This window comes from Arachis duranensis, chromosome 5, assembly GCF_000817695.3.
Source record: "Arachis duranensis cultivar V14167 chromosome 5, aradu.V14167.gnm2.J7QH, whole genome shotgun sequence".
Classification (NCBI taxonomy): Eukaryota; Viridiplantae; Streptophyta; class Magnoliopsida; order Fabales; family Fabaceae; genus Arachis; species Arachis duranensis.
Genome location: NC_029776.3, coordinates 27,106,332 through 27,129,350, shown reverse-complemented (window position 1 = coordinate 27,129,350; position 23,019 = coordinate 27,106,332). Strand labels below are relative to the sequence as shown.

General features: G+C 33.9%; 2 protein-coding genes across 2 annotated transcripts; both read left to right on the top strand.

The window, feature by feature from the left end:
- The first annotated feature begins 5,690 nt into the window (after positions 1 to 5,690).
- On the top strand, positions 5,691 to 11,671 carry LOC107488909 (DNA polymerase lambda). Its single transcript, XM_016109699.3, has 14 exons — positions 5,691 to 5,937; positions 6,045 to 6,182; positions 6,821 to 7,116; positions 7,309 to 7,418; positions 7,512 to 7,642; positions 7,988 to 8,050; positions 8,530 to 8,709; positions 8,792 to 8,845; positions 9,009 to 9,097; positions 9,368 to 9,458; positions 10,513 to 10,593; positions 10,933 to 11,000; positions 11,117 to 11,201; positions 11,291 to 11,671. Exons 1-14 carry the CDS (start codon positions 5,815 to 5,817, stop codon positions 11,387 to 11,389), a joined length of 1,608 nt encoding a protein of 535 aa, XP_015965185.3. The 5' UTR covers positions 5,691 to 5,814; the 3' UTR covers positions 11,390 to 11,671.
- A 1,549-nt stretch (positions 11,672 to 13,220) lies between these two features.
- LOC107488905 (wall-associated receptor kinase-like 1) lies at positions 13,221 to 15,270 on the top strand. Its single transcript, XM_016109696.3, has 3 exons — positions 13,221 to 14,203; positions 14,276 to 14,332; positions 14,915 to 15,270. The coding sequence occupies exons 1-3, from the start codon at positions 13,405 to 13,407 to the stop codon at positions 14,950 to 14,952; spliced, it is 894 nt and encodes a 297-aa protein (XP_015965182.1). The 5' UTR covers positions 13,221 to 13,404; the 3' UTR covers positions 14,953 to 15,270.
- The last annotated feature ends 7,749 nt before the right edge of the window (positions 15,271 to 23,019 follow it).

Genomic DNA, 23,019 nt, shown 5'->3' with positions numbered 1-23,019 from the left:
TACAATATTCACATATATACAATAACCAATAACATAACACCATTGCAATTCCCCGGCAACGGCGCCATTTTTGATGATTGGATTTTTGACGGTATAGAATTTCACAAACGAATTCTCGTTGCAAGTATAGTTTCCAAACCAATCAAAAATCCTTTCATACAAAAGATTGTTTGTCACAAGTAACAAACCCCTAATTTTATAAACCGAAGTATTGAAACCTCGGGTCGTTCTCCCTAGGAATTGTAATGAAGTGTCTTGTTATTGGTTGTGATGTGTTCTGGGGTTTTGGATAAGAAGCATGAAAGATAAATAGCAAGAAAGTAAACTAAGGCCTAAAAAGGTCTTGGCAAGGGTTGGTGGTCAAGGATCTCTATCCTAATCACTAACCACAATATGAGAATTAGCAAGGATTAATCTCATTAAATCATCCTCTAACTAGTAGTAAAGGAAAGGCAAATGAGCTATATCAATCCTAGTCCATAAGTCCTAACTCTCCACTAATTCAATTAGTGAGAACTAGAGTAAATGGCTCCCAATCATCAATTACTTGGACATTAGTAACTCAAGAGTTCCTAAGTTACCTTTCCAAGCCAAGAGTATAAAATTCTACTCTAAAATCCAACCAAGCATTTCATCAAACACTTGGAGGGTACAAAAGAAAAGCATAGTAAATTGACAACAAGAGTGAAATCTAACAACAATTATTGAAAGGAATTAACAACAACAATCAAAAGAAACACAATTATTATGAATTACCTTGAATTGAATTGAAAGAAAATGGAAGGAACAAAAGTAGATCTACAACAAAGTATAAGAACAACATAAAGGAAATTACAACAAAAGAATGGAAGAAGATGAATGTAGCAACAAAAAGTTGAGAGATAGAAGTAGAAGAAGGTGAATTAAAATCTAGATCTAAGAACTAACCCGGATGTTAGCTTTCTAACCCAACTAGAACCGCATCATTTGGACCTCTGTAGCTCAAGTTATGGTCGTTTAAGTGCGAAGAGGTCAGCTTGACAGCTTCCGGTTCTTTCATTTCTTCATGAGTTCTCCAACTTTTTATGCTTTCTTTCTTCATTCCCTTGATCCAATCTTTACCTCCTAAACCTTAAATCACTTAACAAACATATCAAGGCATCTAATGGAATCAAGGAGAATTAGATTTAGCTATTTTAAGTCCTAAAAAGCATGTTTTCACTCTTAAGCACAATTAAGGGAGAAGTTATAAAACCATGCTATTTCATTGAATAAATGTGGGTAAAAGATCATAAAATCCCTTAAATCAAGCACAAGATAAACCCTACAAATGGGGTTTATCACCAGACCGGGGCAGAGATGCTCAAACAACATAGGGAGTTAAGCATGTTCGTGCGAAGCACCATTGAAACCAATGGGGAAGCCAAAATCAGACCAAGCAAAACTTACCAATCCTTTGTAGCAGCAGCCGGCAACCACCGTGAACTAAGTTTTATAGAAAAAGACGTGAGGAATTACATCACAAGGGAAGTAAGGAATGTTTTCGAACAAGAAGATGCCAAAGAATTCGGGAAGTACCTACTAAGAATGAAAGAGAAGAACCAAAATTTCTTTTTTTTTAGCTCAACCTCGAAGGCGATCACTCCATCAAACATGCATTCCAGGCCGACGCAAGAAGCAGGGCCGCATGCAAGTATTTCGGAGATATGGTTTCATTTGACACCACCTATAACACAAACAGGTATTCCGTTCAGTCAGCATAGTTTTAGGTTCAGTGAATTTACAAATTTCGGTTCATCACTGTCTGGGTGCATCCATTTATGCAGGTACAATATGGTTTTAGGTTCTTTTGTGGGCGTGAATCACCACGGTCAGTCGACAATTCTCGGATGCACGCTGATGAAAAATGGAGACATCGAATCATTCAAATGGCTATTCAAGTGTTGGCTTCGTTGCATGGGAGGGAAGGCACCAAAAGGCATTCTTACTGACCAATGTGCATCGATGCAAAGGGCAATTGAGATGTGCATGCCAACAATAATTCACCGGTGGTGCATCTAGCACATCATGAAGAAGATCCCAAATAAACTAAATAGCTACAAGGGTCACGAAAAAATTGAACAAGAGATGAGTCATGTCGTTTGAAACTCGTACATGAGAGACACATTTGACAAAAATTGGAACGATTTCCTCACAAAGTACGGCCTTAGAGGCAACAAGTGGCTCTCAGGTAACTAAGGTTTCAATTCGAATTATTTTCATGCCCATATCTTTTTGTTTCAAATCATGCACATGTTTCGGATTACCACAGCGTATTGTTTTGGTTCATTCTGCAGAGCTGTACGTGGATAAGCATATATAGATTCCAATTTACCTAGATCACCACTTTTGGACCGGGATGAGAAGCACACAAAGGAGCCAGAGCATGCACGCATTTTTCAATAAGTTCATCACATGTAACAGCTCCCTGAGACAATTCGTGAAGCAATACGACAATTGCCTAGCAAGCAGAGAGCAAAGAGAGAGAGAGAATTCGACGCTCCATATTTTCACATCGTGATACCGTGCGCAACAAAATCAGCAATAGAGACCCAGTTTCAGTACGTGTATACCCACGAGAAGTTCAGGGAAGTTCAAGCACAATTTAGAGGTAAAGTAAACTACATCATCAAATCAATGCATTCCACCCTAGGTTTCACAACATACGAAGTCGTAGAGCAAGTTTCCAACTCCAAATTCGACAAGTTTATGGTCACCTATGACACAGTATCACGAGAGGTAAAGTGCCAGTGCTTGTTGTTTGAGTCAAGGGGCATAGTGTGCCGCCATTCCCTAAGCGTCCTAAGCTTCAAGCAAGTGGATAACGTGCCACCGAAATACATACTGGAACGCTAGAGCAAGAACATAAAGAGAAGGCACACACACATCAAGAGCAGCCAAGACGAGCCTCTACTAGAGTTGAGAAGCAAGAGATTTAACGATTTGGTGTTTTGGTCGCACAATATATGCAAATTTGCATCCGAGTCCGAGGAGCTAACCGAAATTTTGCACGGGGCGTTTGACAAGGTCATGGATGAGATGCAAGAATATCAAGAGAGAAGTAAAGGAAAAAGTTCGTTATCCCGCGAAGAAGCGATGTTGAGCGACGTGAACGACCTTCAAAGCGCGCCACACGTCAAAAGAAGAGGCCGGCCCAAGAACAGACTTGGATCAAACCTGGAAAAAAATATCTCAAAGGTCACAAAGAAAAAGAAAAAGACAGCTCCAAGCGAGGTAAAATTGATTTGCTTTTGATTAGGAAAAAATTCATTTGTGCATTTTGCTAATATTTGATTTATTATGTCTTTTACAGTTGAACCTTTTAGACAGCAGATCAAACATTCAGTCAAGCTACAACCTTTATAATCCACCGGATATGAATTATCCCAGACAGGATTATATGAGTTTTAATTTTTATTAATATAAATTTCTTTTCATCCATGAGCAAATTTCGATTCACTGATGTTATAGTTGGTTTAATTTCTCACTGTTGTTAGTCTTTAATGAATAATAACTTTTTTGGTTTTTGATATTAACTTTTGTGAAATTCTTTATTCCAAAGTCACTTTTTTTTATTAAATAGCCAATTTATTGTGCTATGTTAGAGAGTTCAAATGTTTCTGAAAGTGAATACTGATTTAAACATTTTTTTATAATTAGCTCTCTGCTATATTGATATATGCAATTTTTTCAGTTCATCCAGTGTATTAATTTTGGTTCATTATGTTTTTTGGGGTTCTTAATGTCTTGATAAATACCCTGATTTCATTCACTATGAACCTGGAACAAAACAGTAGCTAGATAGTTCTAACAGATATATAAATTAATATATCAGACCGACAGGACAAGGAGTAATCCATCTTGAATCAGATATAAATGTTAACATTAGATATATACATTGATATTAAGATTAGATATATACATTAACATTTACATTAATATTCACACATGTACATTGAAAGAAGCATTGTTTGCTTTTTTAAACAAGTTAAACAAAATATTGTTAATTATAACCAGTCAATCATAGTATATCCTATTTACTATCTAAATTCGCAGATGAGAATTTACAATAAGGGCTAGAGAGGGCAGCAGATGGCTTCGAGAGTCTTATTGCTTCAGATGCCTGAATCACTTGGTCTCTGATTTTGTTCATTTCTTGTAACAGAATATTCAGACCATATTCGTGCTTGAAGCCATCAATCTCTTCCTACATTTCAATCGAAAGGAATTAGTTACATAAGAAACGAACCCAACTGAAATAATGAAACAGCTAGAAAAGCATTGCTGCATGCAATCAGAATAACCCTAAACCCTGAACACACTAAATATTAAGTGAATAAAAATCACCAAGTCCATCGAACCGAACACGATTCATGTGGTGAATAAATCATTATAAACTTTCAATCATCAAGAATAGTATTTGTCTATACAAAAGAAGTCAACTGAACAGAATAAAAATAAGAACAACTTTCATTCAAAGCCCTAGTTACATTGTAAAAATGCAATCAGAATAACCCTAAACCCTGAACACACTAAATATCAAGTGAATGAAAATCACCAAGCCCACCGAATTGAACAACATTTATGTGATGAATAAATCGTTATAAACTTTCAATCATCAAGAATAGTATTTCTCCATGCAAAAGAAGTCCACTTAATAGAGTAATAATCAAGTTCAAAGCCCTAGTTATACTATAAAAATCTAATCAGAATAACCCTAACCCCTGAACACACTAAATATCAAGTGAATGAAAATTACCAAACCCACTGAACCAAATAACATTCATGTGGTGAATAAATCGTTATAAACTTTCAATCATCAAGAATAGTATTTCTCCATGTAAAAGAAGTCTACTAAACAGAGTAACAATCAAGTTCAAAGCCCAAGTTACACTATCCACTGAACTGAATGAAAATAAGAACTAATTTCATTCAAAGCCCTAGTTACACTGTAAAAATGCAATTAGAATACGTCGATCTACTAAAGGAAGCAAATCAATCCAGTAAACTTAAAATGCAACTAGGAGAAACGCTACATTGCAATATTTCAAATGAACAGTAGTTTTTCTCATATCTTTGTCAATCTTTGTTGCTATTTTCGTTCGTTTTTGCTTGTTCCTTGCGAAATCTTCTCACGATTCTTCTCCACTAGTGGTTTTCGTAGAAAATATGAGTGAAGTTTGAGTGATTTTGAGAGAGATTCGAAGAGAATGAGCGGTTTCGTGTAGTAATTTCGTGTTGAAGAAGAAATAACGTTTTTTCATAATGAAACTCGAATGAAGCAACGAGACATTTCGTATGTCTTTGGTGCGTGGAATCACGCTTCATTAATGCGTGAGTGAATTTGAGTTTGAGCTAACTTGGATAACTTGGATATATATTTTACATGAATGTGTAGTATGAATCTTTATTTACATCAAAATAATTATTTACTTTTTCTACTGGTTTAGTTTTTCTTTCTTTCTTTTTTTTTTCAAAAACAATGGGTCTGAGATTTTAAATTTTATTTTTCTCAGTGCATTGAAATCGGCACAAATGGGGCTGGGCTTTTGGCGATTGGCCCATCTTAATACCACATGGAAAAAAAATTTGAAAAAGGAAATCCACGTGTCGAGTAGTAGAACAACAAGTATGAGGTTGCACCAAATGCTGATATATGAGTTGCACCCAAATAACATCCCCAAACTCCCAACTCATTCACACTCTCAAGTTCATGGCGTCTTGAAGAAGCTAGAAGACGAAAGACAAATAACACAAAAACAAACACCACCGAACAAGCCAACACCGCATGCAAAAATGGCGCCAAAAACAAAACCAAAGAAGAAGCGAAGCCCTTCCTCCGAGTCAGAACCTGATGGAATGTTTTCAGGAATGGTGGTTTTCTTCGTCCCCAAAGGAGTCCAACCACGTCGGTTGCAGGTAATTTACAACCCCAAAATCCTCATCTTGGAAAACCCTACTTTCCATGTTTCAATCATCCCCCATTTTCAATGGCAAAGTGTGTTTGTTTCTTTTCTTTTTCATAGATTTGGAAGCAGAGGTTGGTGCAAATGGGTGGTGTAATTGAGGAGCGCCTCTCCAGACGGGTCACTCATGTTTTTGCAATGGATTCTCATACTCTTCTCAAAGAACTGGACAAGGAGCGTTTGTCACGTTTTAAAGGGGTTAGCTATTTTAACCTTTTCATTTTTTTTAATTACATGTAAGTTACAGCAAGTGGTTTGAGTTTACTGTAGTTTCAATGGGACCATGTGAATATAGTGATTGAGTGGACCGTGGAGTGAACACTTATCACTCAATATGGCCCTCCAAATGTACGTGGGACAACGCATTGATGCTCATTTGTGTCAGCAGCATCAAAATGGTTCTTTAATAATTCATTTTCTGTTCATCAAGGACCAATTTTGTGTTTTTGAGGTCTAATTTTATGGAGAAATGTAACAAATTGATAGTGAAGAGACAATTAGATGTCTGATATATCTTTGCGACTAATTTGACCAATTTAGTAATATATAAATTGATGATCAATTTGATGTCAAATGCATATTCGAAGGACCAAGTAAACTTCTGATTATTTGAAGGGCTTACTCATGTTTTCAGCTGGACTCCTTTTGTTTATTTATTTATTTATTTATTTATTTATTTATTTTTAAATGTATTACCTTGATGTTGTGTATGACATTGGGACATAATGGTTTGTTGTTGCATTGCAATCACAATTAAAGAGCATAGCTTACTATGCTTCTGTTAGAATGAGGAATTTGTCATCTTTAATTTTAAGGGTTAATGATGCTTGCTGCAGAAAGTTATCCTTTACCAATGGCTGGAGGACAGCTTGAAATCTGGGGAAAAACTATCTGAGGACATGTATGAGCTGAAGTTGGATCCTCAAAGTGCAGATATTCCTCATAAGCCTTTGAACCCTAAGCCAACTTATGGAAACTTGTCAAGTGATTCTCAGCAATCACCGAGTAAAAAGATCAAGTTATCTTCTGAAGAAACAAAGGTTGCAGATCTCAAAAGTAATGAAAATAAAACAGAAAATGCTCCACTTTTGTCCACAAGCACGATTATTTCATTAAAATATATTCAGAACTTTCATGTAATAGCTCTTTAAGTTAAAATGACCTTCTTAGTTCTAACAAATTAAAATTCCATAATTTTGGCTTAAGAGCCAGTGCTAATATTTTTTTCAAAATATGCATGCACTTTCCTGCCTGTTGACAAAATGGATAATAATGCAAATGCTGATGAAGACATTATACATTTTATGTTTCTTTGTTCCTGTTGAAACTGTTCTAACAATGGGAGGGCATTGCAGTCGTCCTTGCCATACTGTCCACCTGACCTCAACAAGAATATAACAGAGATATTTGGAAAACTTGTTAACATATATAGAGGTGAGATGTGGTCATATAAATTCTACAGGTTATTATCTTATTTAACTTCTGTTATTCTGAAGTTCTTGTTTGTCGTTTTAATGATTTTGAAAGCACTGGGTGATGATCGGAGATCCTTCAGCTATTACAAGGCTATTGCAGTGATTGAGAAGTTGCCGTTTAAAATTGAAAGCACAGACCAGATCAAAGACCTGCCTTCTATTGGAAAATCAATGAAAGATCATGTAAGTGATACTTGACTACACATTTTGTCCGGATAAAGTGGCTGCTATCTTATAGTGCAATAACTTTGTTGTTGCTCTTTCCCACTAAATTTTCCTTGTTCAGATGCAAGCAATCTCTAATGGAAAAATATCATCTAGCATATGATTTTTTTATCAGTCGTGATATTCTCTTACGTGATATTCTACCAGATGCTATTTATTATTGTTGGAATAAAGAAGTATATTTTGTCTAGTTATTTTGGTGAACCATCTAAGAAGACAAATTCAGTATTAATGTGGTAATATCGACGTTCTTTTATTGTTGGTCAAGTAATAAGCTCAAGCATTTGGTTTTAATATGTGCAGGTTCAGGAGATAATAACTACTGGGAAGTTATCCAAACTGGAACACTTTGAAACTGATGAGAAGGTATTTTAACTGCAGACTCAGGTTATTTTGTGATCCCTGAAAAAAATTGTATGCAGAATTCATTGTATTTTAAGCTTGATCTTCCATATTTATTTTTATTCATGATCCTTGTTTGATTACATATTTAATATATTATCATCTCATTATTTATTTATTTATTTCAAAATAATTATATGCAAACATTTTCACGCACAAATTTTTCATGCGATATTTTATAACTAACCATCCTGTTACTGAAGTCTGTAATTATGATTGGTTACAATTTCTTGAATTATGCTTTAGTTCAGTCTTCTCAGCTAATTGTGGTTTTGACTTCTGTTCTGTCTAATGTGTGCTTTATTTGTTTGGGTATATATATAGTGCATGTGTAATAGACTAAAAGGCCATGCCAGATATTCTTAAATATAATAATAACATGTATATCTTTGGCATTTTATTGAGCATGCTGCCTTCTCTTCTTTAACCTTATTTAATCATAGGTGCGGACAATATCCTTATTTGGAGAAGTATGGGGTATTGGTCCTGCCACAGCACTGAAATTGTATGAGAAAGGACACCGTACATTAGATGATCTAAGGAATGATGATTCACTTACAAATGCACAAAAGTTAGGGTTGAAATACTTTGATGATATCAGGCAACGAATTCCACGCCATGAGGTCTGATGCTACTTTCGATTCCGAAAGAAAAGAATAAAAAATAACTTTTAAACAGTATTTTATACTCTTTTTGATCTGATAGGTTCAAGAGATGGAGCGCATTTTGCAGAAAGTTGGGGAGGAAGTTTTGCCTGGGGTGAGCATTAAAATTCTTTTACTTGACTGAGTATGAGACACACGCGGAGTTTGCAGATAATTCCTATATACTCATACAGACTGATATAAGATTTTTTGATGGTCCCTCATTTTGAATTGAAGCATGATATCCAAAACTTGGTTATGGTGATCATATTGTTTAGGTTATTATTGTTTGTGGAGGATCATATAGGCGTGGGAAGGCTACTTGTGGTGACATTGATGTTATTATAACACATCCTGATGGACAAAGGTGGGGCTAGCATTCCTTTTACTTCATATAAGTTTGGTTTAAATTTGAACACACTTTTTCTTTACTGCTTGAATAGTTTGTTCTGAACTTTTAAATAGTTAGTTTAAGTCATGCTATTTTTTAGTTCATTTGTGGAGAAAGATAAACATTACTCTCTACATGAAAAGGAGAATTTGATTTGAGTGAAATTCTGCACTACTCTTTCATTTTGCATGCATAAACCTCTTTATTTATATTTAGAGACTCAGTAGATATGTTTATGGCTTGCAGTCACAAAGGATTTTTGCCAAAGTTTGTACAGTGTTTAAAGGATATTGATTTCCTGAGAGAGGATTTAGTTTTCAGTACTCATAGCGAAGAGGTAATGTCTGCATTATTTGTTGTCTACAAATGGGAATTTAGTTTGGTAGATTTAAGCTTTCTTTCACAACACAGGAAGTATATCTTTTTTTTTTTTAGAGTGTGTGTGTGTTTGTTTTATTTTTTAATTTTAAGTTTTCTTCTACATCAAGAAAACAAAAAACAAAGTGTTTCTTCAGCTGTAAATTGGGAGTTGAGCTATTTACATCTCAACTTCTTTTTGTGTGTGTGTGTGTGTATGTGTGTGATTTTTATACCTTAAAAGTACATGAATTTTGAAAGTGAACAACTTTGCAAAGATAAAGAGGAAAGAGGGAAAATATGATATTTGTTTGAGATGAATTTAGGGATGGAAATAGGTCAGAATTTACTGCTAACAGCCTATATTGCAGCTATTTGGCCAGAGCTGGGCCTGTAGCTTGCTAGAGGCTTTTCTAAATGCCCGAGCTTGGCCTGTTTGAATACTTGACCTGGCCTGAAGCCTGTTAACGAGCTTTTTAACAAATGAAAAAAATCTAAATTGTTCTAAAAATGTGAAAGGGCCTAACAACTAATGAGATACAAATAGCAAAGAATTATATATGTATTAAAGAGATTTGGTAGTCAAGTGTTTAACATAAAGGTTTTGATTTCAAACCTCATTCATAACATTTTGGTGAAAACAATATATTTTCCTTTTTTTTTCGGTAATTTGGTGAAAACAATATATGCATACAAAAATTTCAAACAGGCCTGACAAGTTTTGCAGACCCCTTGACAAGCCTAAGCTTGACCTTTTAAAACAAATAGGCTTTAGCATGATTCTAGGCCTGCAATTCTTTTTTATCAGGCCAGGCCCAAGGCCTTTGACAGGCTGCTTGTCCTGATTTCACCCCCTAAATTATGATACACAACCAGATAGGCTGGTGAAATCTTTTCTAGAATCTTAAAATAATTATGTCTAGACTCTAGATCTACATAAAAATAAATCTGATAATTTTCTGTTTTCATATATGTTACATGTTTCTTTATGTCTGTTACTCAATTTCTTTGTTAACATTTCACTATGTGAACAGGGTACTGACTCTGGTGTTGACACTTACTTTGGCTTTTGCACTTATCCTGGACGGGAGTTGCGACACAGAATTGATTTAAAGGTAATTTATGGCATCTTTTCGTGTATTCTCTGATGGAGGCTCATGAGTGTCAAAACATTGTGGTTTTTCCAGAATTTGTCATTCTGTTATTTGTTGTTGCATATGTGCTGCTGCCATGCCATGCCATGGCTTTTTTTTTTTTTGGTCTAGAATGACTATTCAAACTTTAGTATTGTCTTCAATTTCTAAATTTTTGTTAAATATTTAGTAGTTACAAATTAAACATGGGGTATTGTCTTCTATCCTGTTGCTGGTTATGCTTTGTTGCTTAGCCAACTATAAGTGTATGCAAACTTTAAACGTCTCAAGTTTACACTATTGATTTTAATGTTTTGGCAGGTCTACCCAAGAGACATATATGCTTTTGGACTAATAGCTTGGACAGGAAACGACGTATTAAATAGGAGGTATGCATGCTTCTCCTTGCAGATAACTTTCCATTTCTGAAGTTTTGGCGTTTTTGTGCAGATTGTGTTTCTATATCATACGAATAATGTGCTTTTTCCCCTCGTGCTTGATGCAGGTTGAGACTGCTTGCTGAATCTAAAGGATTTCGGCTTGATGATACAGGCTTGTTTCCAGCTACTCAAGGTTCTGGAGGCAAACGGGTATGGCTTCGATTCCTTCACCCCTTTTCGGTTCTAACAATTGCATCCTCATTTGCAAGGTTGACTTCTGATGCAAATTTGTTTTGCAGGGTGCAAAAGGTATTGCAAGTTTGAAATTTGATACGGAGAAGGAGGTGTTTGATTTCTTGGGCTTTCCTTGGCTTGAACCACATGAAAGAAATCTTTAAACATTCAATGGCTTGCTGTTGGAAAGTGGTCTCCTTCCTGATTTCCATGCACCCTTTATTCCAATCTTACAGAATATGATGTATCTAATATCTAATTATCTATCCATCCAGGAGGCCTTCTTTTTTGGTGTCTGTATTGGGGCCATTTTGTCTTGTTGGGGGTAGCAAGGGAGGGGATGTCTAAAATTGTAAATATATATAAACTATATATTTTGTGTATAAAGTAGTTCAATGTGATGATGTGTTTCTTGAAATGTTAATGCATTCTGAGTTTGAAGGTTAGTTCTTTTTACTTTTTAGTTTTGTCACGAGGCCCCTTCCCCGCGGGGGAGAAGAGAAGAAGGGGGGGATTATTTACCATTTTGTGTTATTTTTTAAAATCACCAAAAAAGGACACACATTCACCATCGGATTTCTCTTCGGTAGGGGTCTCCGGGATCCTCCTATATCCAAGGGTTATTATCCTCTTGGAAAAATAAAACATCACATACATAAGTCATAACTCTTTAGATTTTGTGTGCATGGGTGATAGACGGATAGTTGTATTAGTAATTTAGTTAATAAAAGCCTTCTCTTCTTAGGAAAAATCAATTTTTTATTTAATATTAGGGTAAAGTATATTTTTTGTCCCTGAAGTTTTACAAAAGTTTTAAAAATATCCCTAAGTTTTATTTTGTTTTAATTTTGTCCTAGAAGTTTTCGATTTGCATCAAATATACCCTTAGCGGCTAATTTTTCAAAAAATTTAAGACTAATTCAACAACAATTTCATAAGAACAACTTTCAACACAAGCAAATCAAGCATCATTTTCATGCATTATTATTAGATTGGTCTTAATTTTTTTGAAAAAATTTAGCCGTTGGGGGTATATTTGATGCAAATCGAAAACTTCTGGGACAAAATTGAAACAAAATAAAACTTAAGGGTGTTTTTGAAACTTTTGCCAAACTTTAGGGACAAAAAATATACTTTACCCTTAATATTATTTAAAATTTTATTTCAAAATAAATAAATAAATTAAAAAAAAATTCCATGGGAAATTAGGTTTTTTCAGTATATAATTAGATGTGTGCTAATATAGATACTTCATGAGACTAATATTTTGAAGTTGTACTGACCTGAAGGTAGATTACCATTGCATCAACAAAACTGTAATGGTGTGACAAAAGTTCCAAATGGTCACAAAGCTACAGTCCTGCCAACTTATCTTGTTGGCTTAGATGTTCTGAAAGCAGATCAATTTGCCTATAAAGCTGTTATGGCGCATAGAAGTTCCCAATACTGGCAGAAGCACATTTCAAGAATATACATTAACAATAAAGTTGGATACCTTGACATGTGATGATATTTAGGTATATATAAAAGTGTCTAAAAATGCATAAATTATTTTTAATATGGAAAGAGAGATGGTGTTTTAGTTGAATATTGATATTTGAAGTGTTTTACAGTATTGTGGATATTGTCCAACACACCCCCACGTGGTGCAACACGCTCCCACGTGTTGGTCAGAATGCTGCCACATATCCAACACGCTCCCCACGTGTTGCAACACGCCCCTCATGTATTGACTTCTCACCTAAAAAATTCACACATCTCCAATTTTCAATAAAAACACCAGTATTTTTTTCATATAAAAAAAATTAACCTCCAAAAATTTTTTTTATATTAAAATATAGTTAGACACACGTGTCAAAGAGTGTGGATAAATGTCGTGTCTGAAATAAATAAAAAAAAAAGTGTCCATACTTGATAGCTTGCTAGCTATTTCCCACCTAATTTATTACTTAACCTACCCTTCAGTCCCTTCTTTTTAAGAATAAAAAAACTGGACACTGTTCTTGATAGTTGTTATCTACATTCAAAACAAACAGTACCTTAGAGCATCCATTGGAACAACTAAAAGTCAAAAAGACCAAGAAGAAGAAAAAGCAACAAAACCACTCCAAAGAAGACCCTTGTTCACATCACTTTACCAACACCAAAACCTTACTTCAACCCTTCAAAACCCTCACCAATGTCACTTTCTCTAACCATTTCTCTCTTTCTTTTCTTCCTTCAAAATTCCTATGCTAATGCTGCCTTACCAATAATCTCTGTCAACAACACCACATGTCAAACCACATGTGGCACAATACCAGTCAAATACCCCTTTGGAACTGGTTATGGTTGTGGCCACCCTGCATTTTCAAGCTTCATAAGCTGCAACCATGGAACCCTTTTGTTCTCAACTAGGACTGGCACCTACACCATTTCCTCCATAGACTACCCTAGTAACACCATCATGGTCAATGACCCTTTTATGTCAAACTGTTCCTCAATGCAAAACTCTGGTAGCTTTGGCATTGATAGTGGAAGCCCTTTTAGCCTTGGCAAAGAGAACATCTTTGTTCTCCTTGGTTGCTCCACAACTTCTCCAGTTTTTGACCCAAAGGAAGATTTGTGCGACACAGGCTCAGGTACAAGAGTTTGTAGAGGGTTGTATTCTTGTAAAGGAGTGAATGGCATTGGTTTGCCACAACATGCACCAATCAACACTTGTTGTGTCTATGATTATGAGGCCAATGCAGGTTTAGGTTTGGATCTTCCTAAGCTTCAATGCTCCTCTTATGCCTCAGTGTATGAGTTTGTGGATCAAGGAGACCCTATGAAATGGAAGTTTGGGATATCATTGGTGTATAATTATTCCTATGACACTGATGATTGTAGGAACTGTGAAGACAGTGGAGGGTTGTGTGGGTTTCAAAGTTTGGATAAGTCTTTTGCTTGTATTTGCAGGAATGGTGTCAACACTACCACTAATTGTTTTGCAAGAGGTTAGAACTTACAATTTCATTTTGCTCTACCTTTATTAAGAATTTCTCAACCTGATTTTGTTTAATGATTAGGATATGCTTGGAGTGGAACAACAGCATTGAAGGTTCAAACCATGTTGGCTATTGGAGGTAATTTCTCCCATTTTTCTTTCCACCAAGAGTCTTAAAATGATTATCCCTGAGGTTAGATGATATTAGATACATTGCTCCTTAACTTTTTATTCTTATGGTTTGAGCTTCCCTTTGAGGAAGTTAATGTTCTGTTTATAAGAGTGGTTAGTGTTATAGGGGTACCAAGTGTCATATAAACTTAAGGTATAAGAGAGTTTATTGTATAGTTTAATAAACATATGGATGTTGTATGTAATATTGTCTAAGCCAGTGATTGGTTGGTCTGGATTATTTTTTTAAATAAATAAAATAAATATATATTTACCATTTGTATGTAAATGAGATATATGTATTTCGTAAAAAAATGCCACACATATAAAAAAAAGCATACAATGGTGAATAGTTTGTGAAGGTATCATGATTCATGGCATTTGACATTGCATCTATCAAGACACTATTAGTGTTACTATGTTACAGTTTTAGGGCGGTATGCTCATCTAACAAAAGCTGTATTAGGCATACTGTTATATGCAATTCATATCCTCCTTTTTTGCCTTTAATTATCTTCATGTTTGATGGGGGTTTGGGATGCATTTTCAGGACTCTTGCTATCTTTGATGTTGTCACCCTTCTGGTGAAGATATAGGGTGTTTCACAAGCTCCCTCCTTGGAATGCTAAATACTGGTCACGATGCTACAGAAGTTGTTGGAAAAGTTCTCTTGTGAATGAGAAATGATCATTAGAAGCAGCTAGATTGTTTTCAGAACTTTAAATTGAGTCTGAGGCTTTGAGCCATTGATTAGTTAGGATGACTTGTATCAGATTCAGATTAAGATGTAAATTACATGACAGTAGATGTAGAATCACTTGAGTGCGCACCCATATAGATGTCACTAAACTTTTGTAGGACCAAATTGGTGTTACGTATCTTTCATTTCGACAATTATTTCAATTTTTTCTTCTCGGATTATTAATAATTATTTACCCGAAAATCATTTTCATTTTGTAAAGAAATAGTATTATGACAGTTTTCTGTTGGATAAAAAATGTTGCAAGAATCATGGGGCCTTACTATAACCATTTAGCCAATACTTTTGTTTAAAAAATAGAGTAAATGTCTAAATTGGTTGAATTTTGGATTAGACATTTTGATCTCCAACAAATTTTTATTACTTTAGAAGTCTTTGAAAGTTACTCAACGGATTGATTTTTCTATTTTGAAGGGAGACTAATATGTCTAATAATGATATATTTTTGTAACTTAATTATTTTATAATAAAATTTATTAAAAATTTATTTATCTTGCTCGTATATTAAAACTTTTATTCGAAAGCAATAAAGAGATTAATATGTTTGATGAGAGTAATTATCGGAGACTTTTAAAGTAATACAAATATTGAAAGATTAAAGTGTCTGATCTGGAATTTATTAGGGACCAATTAGGATGTTTATTCTACTCGTAATAGTGAACTTGTGACGTGAACTTTTTTATCATATCATAAAGGGATTGTGCTTCATCTTAATTGGTATTTGAACAAGTTATATCTTGGTAATACACTAATACTAATACTGGTTCTTCCAGAGCTGGTTAGAATCTGCAGGAATTCAAAACAATGCAAACACACACACACACAAACACAAGCATGTCCAAATCCTTGGTTTAAAGTCAGATAAAAAACACAGGTTTAGTATCATCCAAGGAAATTACATGACTCAAATTTCTAACAAAAGATGGCTGAACAGTACACATTCTCTTGTTTAAGATCACATTTTATTATTTTAAAACTGCAACGGCAACAGAATGGAAAACAACCATTTAATAAAAAACCGGAACAATAGAATTGGAGCATTTCAAGAGCCAAACAGAATAAGCTACGGCCACTCAATTGCAAGGCTTTTTCTAAGGGCAGAAAACATAATAAAAGAAACGAAAAGATGGGAACTAATATAATGGAGTCCGAGTGAAAGCTACATTTGTATTTGCTTCTTTCTTAGCCCTTCAAATCTTTCTAGCAATGGTAAGGGTCCCTCAAAATGCACTTTTTCAAACATTGACTTGGAAAAAGAGAGCAAAAAAACAAGACGGAAATTAAGGAATCATGCAAAATTTGGAGCAACACAAATCTCTTAACAATGTATAGTGACATCATTTTTGTGAAATTTATCCTAAAATTGATTTTAAATGCAGCCGGAAGAAAAGTCATTGGAGTCTTCAGGCACTACCTGTAGCAAGCATTTCAATTTCAAGATCCAACAATTGAATCTCTGGTCCTTTAAACTCTTGAAAATAAAACATAACATAGTTTTCAGTTGCAGACATCAAAGATGTCAAGTTTAAATGGAATAGACTACCAATTGCTGAGAAGAGTGAAGGTAAGAGTTTTTGGCTTCATCCTTGTTATTTTTAGTCCTGAAGTAGAACATGTGAGGGAGAAAATCAATGAGTCACACATGAACAATTTCATAATGGATAATGGGATGAAATAGAATAGAGAGAATAAAACAGGAATAGTAGAGTTTTGAGCAGCCATACGAAAATGCTTAATTTTGTTTCAAAATCCTTGAAATCTTCTCTAATTAGATAACTCTAAAAGATCTGAATTTTCAAACCATGATTGGAAAGAAAGAAAAAGTAATAGACAGGATCCACTATATCACCTTCTCTATTGATCCGAAAGTATGGATAAAGCCAATCAGAGTAACATAACCGAATGTGATCAATTTTCAGAACAAGAGCTATTAGATAGCTTTGGGCAAACGCCGATTGACAAAGATGTCAAATTGCAAAGGGATCGGATGCTTGCTGGAATAAACGTCAGCTTCGGGCAGTTCTGAATAACTTGTGAGTCAAGAAAGACAAGATTTCCCAACCAATCAGGATAGAGTTCTGAATAATTTATTTTTATTTTTTTAATTATTCTTGTTAATTTTTCATAATTATATTTTTTATTATTATATTTTTCATCTTAAATTTTTTTAATGAAAAAAATAAAAATAAATTAGATTTTCATAATTTGTTCTAGTTTATCACTAAACAGAATATAAGAACACAATATTTTATTGTCTCTGTCTTTTATATCTTATTCTCAGTGTCTTATCATATACTGTTCTCATAAATAAACAAACGCAGCCTCAGAATTGGAACGAAAAGTAAAGAGAATAATGGGCTTGCTAATTATGATAATTATTATCTAATAATACTCACAATATAAATGAAAAACAAACTTGTATTGCAATACAGAAACTTCAAAAAAATATAAAGATGATTGTTAAAAATACAAAAACTACAACAAAAACTTTATATATTATTTAACATAAGAGATTGTGTGTGTAAAAGCAAATGCTTTAATATTTTCTCTCCCTCTCTATTTGTAGAGGGATTACCTCTTTTATTACAATATTTTTTTAACGTTCAAATGGGTCTTGAGTATCTAATATGTATAATTTTGGATTAGACTAAACTTTTTCATCTTCTTTTGATGGGACTGATTTTATTACTTTTAAAGATTTTTAATTTTTTTAAGGTATTCGTTGCAAGAGCAGCCATCATTTATTTTTTGTATGTTAGAAAATGAGTCTCTTTTTCATATGACATTTTATCAAACTCTGAACTATGGCTTGGGGTCTGATTTTTTTTGAGATATAGTCATCCAATTATTAATGGTCTTTTTACTGATTAGGTTGTGATCAAATTTATTCTACTATTTTATTTTTATGTTTTGAAATAAATATTATACACTAAGAATGTCTTTATATACTGCTGAGTCATATTTTCGTCATTATCCAACACATCCTCATAGTGGGTATGAAGGAGATTAGTTTGTATCCATCTGAAAATAAGGTCTTATTTTTAAAGTATTCATAAGTCAGGTTAGCCTTCTTCAAAAAAAAATAGCTTCTATTGGTCCGAATTTTCGTAACCATACTTTGAACCACTTAAAAAATTGTAGAAAAATTTTCTTGTAGAACCATATGAACCATGAATGTGGGTTCGAAGATAAGTACAGGATAAACTACTATGCATTTATATAATCATAATAGGAATAATTTTATGGCTCAAATTTTTTAGTAAAACTTTTGCAGTCAAAGAGAGATTTTTTTTTATTTTTACAGAGTTATTACCCTGATGATTTTGATTTTCGAGTATATTACGTTTTTGGTGGTTGGATCTTTATTGTGGGTTAGTTCAATTGATCTTGCTTCAACTAGAATGAACTCATAGAAAATTTGGGTCTTTTGGATATTCACGGGTGGATAATGAAAGGTATTTGGGAATACTGTTTTATAAAGGGTCTTTCGATCTATTTTAAACCATTTTTTCTCTAAGGCCATTATTTTTATAGGTACCATTTTTTTCTCTAAGGCTATTATTTTCATAGGTATAGGTTTTTCATGGTAAGTGTGTTTTGCGGATAGTGGTTTGGTTTTAAAAATATCATATGGTTGTAATAATACATATCTATTAGTTGTAGGTACTTCATATAAACTTTTAGTTGATGCACGTAATTTTTTACTTTTAACAATCTGTGATATCGTCAAAAATTTGATGATTAATTGTTTAGCTGATAATAAAATTATTTATTAATCAAATTATTGACCATAATTTTCACTACTTAGTTACTGTTTGCTTATTTTTACCTTACAAAAATTTTCTTATTAAAAAATCAAACAATACGTTTGATTCACTTTTAATATGTTCCATAATAAATCAAAACATATATATATATATAGTCTTACAGTCCCTTCCTTTATATAAAATACTATCACAGGTCCCTTTAAAAAAACCTTACTTCCTTACTTTAAGTAATTTGGATCAGCGTTGACATTTTTTCTAATATAAAAACCTGTAGGAGTTTTTGTTTTATTTTTATTAGGTTTTTTATGCTGTGGCTCATTATATGTACTGTAATACTTTATCACATAAAATCTTATACTTAAGTCATAAAATTGAGGTGACAAGGTATTACGAATTCTAAAAGTAAAAAAATATATAATAATAGTTGAAAAAAAATTTAACTAGAAGCCTGTGAAAAAAAAATTAAGTAAAGTGTTAAACAGAAAATTGTGTCACTCGTGTAAGCGATAAATATGAGAGAAAAATTCCAAAGATACATATAACAAGGCTTCTAACTCGACTCGCGAAACTAGAACCAGACAAAATAAATATATACATATACATATATATAACCTAAAAGAGTAACTCCAAATATAAGATAAAACACCTGTTTCTCCAAGTCAAGTTCTAATAGGGACAAAATACAAAATACAAAGGTGGAGAATCTATATACATATATACAAAGCATAAAACAAAATACAGTAATCCCAAAATAACCAACCTCGCTTACAGAGGAAACTCCAGACGCTCTCGAGGTAAATCTCTACCTGCATCTGAAAAATAACAATATTGTATGGGATGAGAATCGAGGGTTTTCAGTATGGTTAAGGTGCCCACATATATAATAAATAAAGTTCCGGGAAAGTCAGAGGCAATCCTAGAATACGGACACTCAGATTATAAACTTAAAGGTAATAAATTGTAGACCTTAAATAGGGTAGGTCATCTAAGGTTCTAACTCTTAACTAAACTCTAACGGAAACCCTCCGTCGTCTACTTTTCTCCAAAACCTCCAACTCTAGTGGAACCTCGCAGACAAGCAAATAGACAATGGCAAACACAAGTAGAATACAATTACAGCAGGTAGTAAATATAGCAGGTAAGCATTGATTATCAATTAGGCAATCCCAAGAAATGCAAACCCAAGCAAAATAGACAAATGCATATGATGAATGCCTGCCCTATGGTTGATAATATCATCTGTCAGTTATATAGCCAACCCGATACGTCCTGATAGCTAACTATGGATTGAAACACCCATTGCAGAGCAAGTGGGTTTGAGCTACAACTCCCTTACTACTACCCGCTTAACCCAGAGCCAGTGGAATAACCACTACTGCGGCTACTACCCAAGCGGGTGTTTTAAAACTCAACCTGGAACAAGCAGAATAATTCACTACTACTGCTACTACCTAGGCGTCATAATCACTAACCTGAAGCAAGCGGGACGAACCACCATTCTTGCTACTGCCTAAGATCTCAAACATACATTCATTCAAATTCCATAATTAAATTCATTTATCATAATTCTTCTTCCTTATCCCATACCCGGTGCAAGTGGACAACACCACTGCCTACTAGCCGGTATATCTCTTTAAACTACAAATCCTCATTACTCTCAGCTTTCCTATCAAATCAAGCATCCCCTTCCTCAACTCATTTGACACTAATTCTATCTTCTCCCACTCACTAGTCCTTACTCCGTAACCTAAAACCTAACTAATAGACCTTAAACAGAGTTTCTAGTTTTTCCTACAACTTCGAAAATTTAGTTTTTACACATAACTTCCGACGTCCATAACTTCCTCTATGAAATTCCGTTTTTCACAAAGTTTATACCATCTTAAAGCTTTTAAAACTATCTTCAATTTGAATCAAAATTCACTCAAATTCAATATCCGAGACTCAGGTTATGGACCGCCGAAATTCATTAAAAATATGCTTTTACCAAAAAAGTTCAAAACCTTTAGTTTTTAAATTTTCATTTCCAAACCAAGTTTCACAACCCAAAACAATATTAAATACACTGAAAACAATTCCATAACCATTTCTTTCATTCCACAATACTTCAACACTCAATTTCATCAACTCTAACCCACACAATCATAACCAAAGCAACAATACTCATAAATCATCAATATAACATCATCATCATTTACAATCAAACTCAAACCTCATCATTACTCAATAATTCAGCAACACATTAACATATTCAACTCCATAGTTTTACGAATTCATTAAACTTTAACAAGTCATCCGGGTTTAACCTAACCTACGGTCAACTAGCCTAAGTTTTCACAAGACATTATATATTAAATACAAGAAACCAAAACTATACCTTGGCGAATTTTTCCCCAAACTCAAACTCCTCAATTCAAACCTCCAAGGTTCCGAATCAAGTGCTACAAGGTCCAGCCACCAAAGCTTGATTTCAAGCATTCCAATTCACCGATTAAATCTCCAATTTAGCATAAACTCAATCTAATTCCATGAAATTCACCAAATTAATAACTAGGATTCACATAATTGGATAACCACAAGGGTTTAGAGTTTTTTTTACCTTACCCATGAATTATTTTGACAAAACCCATCAATTTCCTCAAGTTAATTCAATCTAATACATCAAAACATCAAAATCCTCAATACCCATTAACCCAAAACAAAATCTGAATAGGAAAGAAAAGCTGGGTACAAAAACAAAGTTTCTTACCAAATTGTTCAGTGAGTTTTGTAGAAAATTTTGAGAAAACGCGTGGTCGCTAACAGCTCGTCAATCGGAGCTCCGGATTGAAAGTTATGATGGATTGAAATTTGAAAGGGAGTAAAGCTTTAGGTTTTGCTTCTTCTTGCAGCGTAAAATGGAGAATGAAGAAGAAAGAAGGCTGTTGGCAAGCCTTATATAAGGGTTAGGTGAGTGAGCTTGGACCCACTTGGCTTCAGTTCAGTCGGTTAAGTCTGTTCGGTCTAAATTTGGGACAAATTCTTTAAAATTAGTGTCAAAATTCTTATTTTAATTAGTTCTACCTCACTAAATCATAAAATTCTATTTTATAATTTATTTGATTAATAATTAATTTATTAGTTAATTATTTACTAATTTATCAGAATTTACATGTACTATGTTCTTCCAACTCTATTTTTTGTTTTTTTCTTTCAAAGCATTTGGGTCTAATCATCATCATTATTAGCTTTCATTTCTTTATTAATCCCATACAAAATCTCATGCATGAATCTGCTTTCACTACTTTACTCCCATGCAACGTTCATGGGAAAATTCATCTTTCCAATGCTCTCCACTTTAGAAGTTTTTTCTTTTTCAAGAACAAATTGATTTTCTAAATCAATTTCTGAGAATTTCTCCTTCTCATTTTGATTTTCAAAATTTTTTTTTAATTTTTATCTTCCTTGGCCTGAATCACCACTGCTGGTTGAGAATCCTAACCTTCATGTGAGACCTGTGATCCACTATTAGTAACTCTCGGACAAGACACACGATCATATCCGAAGCACTTGCAACAATTGCATAGGAGATTCATATTTTTGTTTTCAATTTGGTATTTGTGATCATCAATAATTACCTCTGATACTAACAGACGACCCAAGTCAATTTACACACAGACACGTTCAAACTTCATACGTTCTGCTTCCTTAGTTGCCAAATCAACCTTCATAGGAATATCTATGGCCATACAATTCTCTTTATGGCTCTCTCATGATAATACCATATGTTTAATTTGGAGATATGCACCAATATTAAGGTTAATTAAACCAAAAGTCTCTTTGCGAGGGTGAAACGATGTAGTCCATAGTTTAACAGCCAGATAATGGTCTCTTAACTTCCAAGGACCCCCTAACAAAATCTTCTCCGTGTCTTGAAGCAAATCACACTTCATTAAAAAAAATAACCATACCTGGTATTCATGAGTTCATATCCACCACGAACATGTCATATACTTTCTAAGCCTATGGATCATCGCAGTCTAGTTAACATGCCTTTTTAGGACCTTAATAACAAATGAGCCATCATAAGGTTCTGACAATGCCCGTTGCTCTTCATCGTTGAAAATCACACGAGAAGGATCTAAATCA